Below are 8,143 nucleotides of genomic sequence, written 5' to 3'. Positions count from 1 at the left end.
TTTTTTTTGAGATGGAGTCTTGCTCTTATTGCCCAGGCTGGAGGGCAGTGGCATGATCTTGGCTCACCACAACCTCCACCTCCCAAGTTCAAGCGATTCTCCTGCCTCAGCCTCCCTGGTAGCTGGGATTACAGGCGCCTACCACCATGCCTGGCTAATTTTTTTTGTATTTTTAGTAGAGATGGGGTTTCGCCATGTTGGCCAGGCTGGTCTCGAACTCCTAACCTCAGGTGATCCACCCACCTTGGCCTCCCAAAGTGCTAGGATTACAGGCATGAACCACCTTGCCTGGCCCAGAGAGTCAATATCTTAATAGTAATGAGTCTTCCAAGCCATGGAGACACTATATCTCTCCATTTGTTTATGTCTTTTTAAAAATTTATTTCATCCAGGTTTTGTGGCTTTCAGCTTAGAGAACTTGCATATTTTAAAAAAAAAAAAAAAAGTATACCAAAATTATTCTTTCAGGAATCATCTCTATAGTCTGTTACTTTGTTACTAGAGAAGCTTCTGTGAATGTGTAGAGCACTGGAAACTACAAGGTGAAGGTTCAGCATTCTCTCCTAAGCGTGAAGCTGGCACCTGGTGTTGGTTGGCTGCAACTGCCATTTGCCATTGATGATCATTCTTCCCTTCTTGTGGTAGAGGAAGAGGGAGAGAATGCAGTTTGAGTGGTTTCTGTTTTTTTGTTTTTTGTTTTCTAAAGGCGCGGTGGCTCAGGCCTGTAATCCCAGCACTTTGGGAGGCCGAGGCGGGCAGATCACCTGAGGTCAGGGGTTCAAAACCAGCCTAACCTACATGGCGAAACCCTGTTTCTACTAAAAATACAAAAATTAGCCTGGCGCAGTGGAGGGCACCTATAATCCCAGCTACTCAAGAGACTGAGGCAGTACAATTGCTTGAACCCAGGAGGCAGAGGTTGCAGTGAGTCGAGATTGCACCATTGCACTCCAGCCTAGGTGATAGAGAGAGACTCCGTCTCAGAAAAAAAAAAAGTAGTTTATGGTTTCAGTGTTATTGTAAGTGGTACTTTTTACTATGTTGATTTCCAGTTGTTCATTGTTCGTATGTAGAAAAATGATTGAGTTCTGTTTATTGATCTTGTATAATGCAATCTTGTTAAATTCACTTATTGGTTCTAATAGCTTTTAATATATTCTTTGGGATTTTCTACATGGATAATTACTCATTTAGGAATGGAGATAATTTTATTTCTTCTCTTCCAATATGTATTCATTTTGTTTCTTTTTTTTTTTTTTTTTTTTTTTTTTTTTTTTTTTTTTTTTTTTTTTTTGGTTTTTTTTTTTTTTTTTTTTTTTGCCTTATTGTACTGGTAGGACCTCTAGTATGATTCCGGTATGAAAGGAATAGTAAGAGAGGACATCCTTGCCTTGTTTCCAGTTTTAGAGAAAAAACATTTGTATTTTACATAGGCACCCTTCATCAGGTTGAAGAAATTTCCTTCGTTACAAGTTTGCTGAGTTTTTATTATTGGTGTCAAATCTTGTTAAATGATTTTTTGCATCTATTGAGATGATTATAAGGATTTTCTTATAATTGTCTGTTGATATGATAAATTACATTGATTCATTTTTGAATTTTGAACCAGTCTTGGAATCCTAGGACAAACAACACTTGGTCGTGATGTATTATCTTATTTATATATTCCTGGATTCATTTGGCTACTAGGTTTCCTAGGTTATCGGTCTGGAGATTTCTTTTCTTTTCTTGTAATGTTTTTATCTCATTTTGGTATTTGAGTAAGGTTGTCATTACAAAATGAGTTTGGATGAGTTCCCTGCTTTTCTATATTCTGGACGAGTTTTTGTAGAATTGGTGTCACCTTTTCATTAAATGTTTGGTGGTATTAACCAGTGAAGATATCTGGACTTGGAGTTTTCTTTGTGGAAGGATTTTAAATACACATTCATTGTCCCTTAATAGATTTAGGAATATTCAAGTTTTCTGTCTCTCCTTAAGTGAGCTTTGGCAGTTTGTGTCTTTCAAAGAAAGTGTTCATTTCATCTAAGTTGTTGAATCTATGGACACAGAGTTGTTTGTGATATTCCCTTCTTATCCTTAGAATATCTATAGTGTCTGTAGTGGTGTTCCCTATTTTATCTCTAACATGAGTTATTTGTATTTTTTAAATTATTAGTCTTGCAGAGATTCATCAGTTTTTATGTTTCAAAGAGACATCTTTTGATTTCATTATTTCGTTAATTGTGTATATTTTTTTCTGTTCCTAATTTCATCAATTGCCATTCTTTATCTTATCGTTCTACTTGCACTGGATTTAATTTGCTTCTTTTTTTTTTTTTTTTTTTCTAGTTTGTTAGGAATCTTTAGATCAGGGGTCAGCAAACTACTGACCCCTGATCCTGCCTACTGCCTATTTTTGTAAATAAAATTTTATTGGAGCACAATCATGCTCATTTATTTATGTGTCTTCTGTGGCTGCTTTTATGCTACAGTGGTATAGTTGAAGTGGTGTAACAGATATCATACGACATATAAGGCCCCAAATATTTACTATCTGACCCTTTACAAACTCTTTACTATCTTCCAAAGCCTGCTTCATATATAGCAGATCTTTGAATAACCTCATTTCATTCAACATCATTTCATTATAATATTGATAAGGAAAGAAAGTCAATTCCTGGCCAGGACCACTGTCTGTGTGGAGTGCTCATGTTCTCCCCATGTCTGCGTAGGTTTTCTCTAAGTACTCTAGTTTCCTAGCACAGCCAAAGATGTGCATGTTGGGTTAATTGGTGTGTCTAAATTGTCCCCGTATGACTGAGCTTGAGTGTGTGTGTAAGTGCACCTTGTGATGAAATGGCGTTCAATCTAGGGTTGGTTCCTGCCTTGTTCCTGAGCTGCTGGAGTAGGCTCCCGTGATTCTGAACTGAAATAAGCAGGCTAGAAAATGGATGAATGAATGAATAATTACAAATTATTATAAAGTAAAAATTTATAAAGTATACGATAATCATACAAACAAATGCATGACAGTAAATGATGCAATACAAAAGCCCACAGTTAGCCTGCCATGTTTGTGATTTTTTTTTAACTGCATGTGGTAGAGGATGCTCCTTACAGTTTTCCTTTGCAAACATTTATTCCTTGATTTAATCCACCACCACTATGACCACCATTACTTACGGATTCACCAAACATTGGGTAAATAATTATCTTACTTGTTTTTACTAATCTTTTTAAAATCTATGCATAGCTCACATTTATTTTAGTGTTTAATATTAAAAGAATTTGGGATCTTTATTTAGAAGTTTGGTGATGTTTTTGTGACCAGGCATATGCCGTAGAAACTTAACTCTTGTTTATATCAATTTGCCTGTGGTAAAATTGGTTCTATTATACATTGTTTTGCCTAAAGTCCTAGTTTCCAAGAACATATTGATGATGTTAGGTGAGAACTTACTGTAATTAATTTGAGATTTCTTTTTTCTAATGCAAGTATTTTACTGCTATATATTTCTCTATAAGTATTGCTTTATCTGCATCCAATAAATTGTGATGTTGTATTTTCATTTTCTTTCAATTAAAAATATTTTCTAATTCCCCACAGCACTTTCTCTTTGATATATGGTTTTTTAGAAGTGTGTTGTAAAATGTTCAAATATTGGGGAATTTTTCAGATGTCTTTCTGTTACTGATTTTTCTAGCTTATTCCATTATGTTTAGAGGGTGTATTTCATGTGATAGCAATTTAATTTATTAAAATGTGTTTTATGGCTTATTTAGTAAATGTCCCATGTACTCTTGACATAACTTTTGATTTATGTATTTTGAAGCTCTGTTGTTAAGCATGTCTACACTAAGGGTTGTCATGCCTTTATCATATGTATTGTCCCTCTTTATTCCTGATATTGCATTGGTCTGAACTCTCCTTCGTCAGATATTGATATGGCTGCTACAACTTTCTTTTGATTAGTGTCATATTTCTTCATCCTTTCACCTTTTTTTCAAGACAACTTTTGGAACACTTTCATCAACAGAATGGAAGTACACAAATGAATCTTAAAACCAACTGGGTGCAGTGGCTCACACCTATAATCCCAACACTTTGGGAGGCCAAGGCCGGCAGATCACTTGAGGTCAGCAGTTCAAGATCAGCCTGGCCAACATGGTGAAAACCTGTCTCTACTAAAAATACAAAAATTAGCTGGGTGTGGTGGCACATGCCTGTAATCCCAGCTACTTGGGAGGCTGAGGCAGGAGGGTCACTTGAACCCAGGAAGTGGTGGTTGCAGTGAGCTGAGATGGCACCACTGCACTCCAGCCTGGGAGACAGAGACTCTGTCTCAAAAAATAAATAAAATAAAACGAGTGCATCAATGAGTAAGATCTAACACAAAAGTACCCATACCTCATGACGAAAATATAATCAGGTGGAGGAAGACAAAAGTCTAAGAGAGTGGAGGAGATATGCATATGAGGAAGGAAGGACCCTGGGACTGAATTATCAGATGGACTCAGCTGATGTCTTTAAGTTTCACATACCCTGAGCCCCTAATCAGTGGTTTGAGACAAGCATTATATTTGGTCACAGTGGGTATATGCTATATCCAGAATGGGAAGAAAGTTCAGAATCCTGTGGAGACTGTAGACATTTAACTCTATAATAATGAGGTGGAGGGTATGAGGATGCTAGAGCTCTAGGGAAGCTCTTTCTTTGTGTCACTAACCACACTGCAGCAAGATATGGTAAAAAATTATTCAAGTTACTAGTTTAATGGAAGAGTCAGAGTGGCTACAGGAAAGGCTCCATGAAAACATCCAACTGGCATGGAGGAAATAAACATTCAGCCACTAGAGTAGTTATAGTGCCACGCTCAAGAGTGGGTAGACGAAAGGTGTTCTCTCTGATTGACTTACAAAAAACAATCTTTCTTCACATAGAGTACTAGAAGGTTCTATCAGTACTGACCTTTTCCTGTTTAGTCTTATATTTTGAAGCATCTCTGGGTTTACTGCTAGGATCATATCAATCATCAGCTTCAGGTGTAGTTTTGTAATGGTGCCAAGTAGAGTTCTTAAAAACTGGAAGTCTCTCAAATGATTCATTTAAAACAGCCTTTAAATAAGGGACAGCATCAATACCCATTTATTCCATCACATAGTATTAGATCTCCTTAAAAAATATAGCACTCAGATGAAAAAAATGGTGACTTTTAACTGAATCCAGCCAAAGGGACAACTCTTATAGGCTATAGCTATGTCTATTAGAATTTGAATACACATAGTTTTAAAAAGATGCATATTCAAAGTGAGTCACCACCACCTCAGTCACTTATGTTAATGAATAAATCTTTTAACCCAAATAACAAGGGTTTTAACAGCCAAACATCTCTATTTTCTGTCTTCATGGAGTGCTACTGTTGTTCTCACTGAGTTCTTGAATTGCATGTATAACAGATGTATAGGCATATAAACTACTTGAATAGGTTTGTCTGGAGCTTTGGCACTGACCTCTTCAACTTCCACCTCTGGAGCTACCAGCTAATACTATTCACACAGCCACTTGGCTGTTTCATATACATTGTTCACTACATCAGCCACATTACAGGTGAGATCACTATTTCTTCTGTGTTTAGAATGAGCAGGGATAGTGTCACCATCAAACAGAATTACGTGCTAGTTAATAAGCATGTGGGAAGAAATGGAGTTGGGATAAAACCATTCTGGAAGATACTGGCAATACTACTAATAAAAGACTCAAACACATAATTTTTCTTGTATTCAATCACTCCATGTACCACTATAGTATTTTGAAGCTCTGTTGTTAAGCATGTTTTTTCTGACTTTCATCAGTACTTATTGAAAGTCATCTAAGACCTGTGGATCTTCAGATCTTCAGGGCTCTTATTTTTAAATTCTTTTTTTTTTTTTTTTTTTTTTGAGATGAAATCTCGCTTTGTCACCCAGCCTGGAGTGCAGTGACTCACTCGGCTCATTGCAAGCTCCACCTCCTGGGTTCATGCCATTCTCCCGCCTCAGCCTCCTGAGTAGCTGGGACTACAGGCACCCGCCACCATGCCCGGTGAATTTTTTTTTTTTTTTTTTTTTTGTATTTTTAGTAGAGACGGGGTTTCACCATGCTAGCCAGGATAGTCTCAATGTCCTGACCTCATGCTCTGCCCACCTTGGCCTCCCAAAGTGCTGGGATAACAGGCATGAGCCACCGTGCCTGGCCCTTATTTTTATATTCTAAAACTTCAAGAAAGTTCTGCATATACCAACTTTGAACCAATCCCATTGAAGGCCTGTTAAACCACTTACCCAGCAGAAAATTGGCTTCATTCACTGTGTTAGCTGGTAGCACAGGAATCTCCCTTTGTAAAATCATATATGATGTTCTCTCAAGCCATTATCTCTCCCAAAGTCCAGGAACTTCTTGATGGAGAATGATGACAGCAAGAGGCACAGATAGCAATTGATGTACTTGGGCACTGGCTGCTTTAGTAGCCACCAGTGTAGCCATAGCCTTGTCATGACAGTGCACAGACCTGCCTAGATGCCTGGGTGGACACGGGGGTCTATGCAGCCAGACCATTTGGACTAGGCATGTTCTTCATGAGTGAACCCCTGTTTCAGTTTCAACCTCAGCCTTGGCCTATGGGTACAGCCACTTCAGCAGCTCCCAGGCTAAAGCTACTGCTCTTGGCTTCCCCAGGCCCTATCCATTCTTTTACTTTTAACTTATTTATGCTTTTACATTTAAAATAAGTTTGTTATAAATAACATATAGTTTAATTTTGATTTTTATATCTAATCTGTCGAATCTATTCTTTTAGATGATATTTTAGACCACTTACATTTAATGTAATTGTTGATACAGCTAGTTATATTAAAATCTACCACCTTGCATGTTGTTTCTATTTGTTCAATCTCCTGTTTTGCTTTTCTCCTCTTTTTCTGTCTTCATTCATATTCATTCTTTTCTATGATTCCATTTTATATCCACTATGGGCTTATTAGTTATACCTTAAAAGCCTTTTTTGTTGTTCACCTTAGGGTTTATATGATGCATTTTAATTAATCATGGTCTGCTTCACAAGAAGAGTCATAATTTGCTTTTATCAACCCCTACAGCTCTAGGAGAACAATTATGACCTAAATATTAGTATCTAGATTCATTGCTATGATGGTAATATCACTTCATAATTCTTTTTTCATTATTTTATGAGCAAAATGTTTATAGGGAAAACATGAAATTTGACATATAAATGCCAACAAAATGGTTGGAAAGGGAAAGGCTATCATTGTTGGTAATGTTCACATATCCTTAAATTTCACCAACACGACATATGAAAACATAGTTGATTATTTGCCTTTTGTTTTCAAACAGATATTGCAGCTGTAGAAGAATGGTTGGTAAGGATCACTTTACATCATGGACTAAATATTTATGCTACTGAAGGAACTCTATTGGATCGTATACGAGGTAAATGCCAACAGACAGAAGTAAAATGGAATTCATATATTGTTTCAACAAACTTTGACGTCTGCTATATGACAGATTCTGAGGTCCTAGAGACTAAAAAAAGAAAAAAAAGAGAGAGAGTCATGACCCTTGAGACACTCACAATCTGATAGGACAAATAATTAAATACATGTGGGTAAATTATTAACAGAGATCTGCAAAGAGTGCTATAGAAATATGGAAATACAGGCTGGGCAGGGTGGCTCATGCCTGTAATCCCAGCATTTTGGGAGGCCAAGGTGGGCAGATCACTTGAGGCCAGGAGTTTGAGACCGGCCTGGCCACCATGGTGAAACTCCATCTCTACTAAAAAAAAAAAAAAAGTACAAAAGTTAACCAGGTGTGATGATGCACACCTGTAGTCCTAGCTACTTGGGAGACTGAGGCAGGAGAATCGCTTGAACCCAGGAGGCAGAGGTTGCAGTGAGCCAAGATTGCACCAGTGTATTCCAGCCTGGGCAACAGAGTGAGACTGTGTCTCAAAAAAAAAAAAAAAGGAAATACATATTTTACTGTGGCCATATTGAGGGTCATTATAAACAATGGCATATGAAGTTGATTATATATACTTATTCCAAAAAAGTATGTAGTTTTAGGTAGCTTCCAAAATTAAAAAAAAAAAAAAAAAAAAAAAAA

The 8,143-nt window shown here is 37.1% G+C and overlaps 1 protein-coding gene across 3 annotated transcripts in view; it reads left to right on the top strand.

The window, feature by feature from the left end:
* Positions 1-8,143, top strand: part of CATSPERB (catsper channel auxiliary subunit beta) — a 196,331-nt gene that overhangs the window by 56,784 nt on the left and 131,404 nt on the right. For all 3 annotated transcript variants that reach the window (XM_017857906.1, XM_017857907.1, XM_017857908.1), the window contains one exon: positions 7,373-7,468. In XM_017857906.1, coding sequence (XP_017713395.1) covers positions 7,373-7,468 — 96 coding nt within the window. The remainder of the gene's footprint in view (positions 1-7,372; positions 7,469-8,143) is intronic.

This window comes from Rhinopithecus bieti, unplaced genomic scaffold (assembly GCF_001698545.2).
Source record: "Rhinopithecus bieti isolate Rb0 unplaced genomic scaffold, ASM169854v2 scaffold_41913, whole genome shotgun sequence".
In the NCBI taxonomy this organism is placed as follows: domain Eukaryota; kingdom Metazoa; phylum Chordata; class Mammalia; order Primates; family Cercopithecidae; genus Rhinopithecus; species Rhinopithecus bieti.
This window is presented reverse-complemented; position numbering and strand designations above follow the sequence as displayed.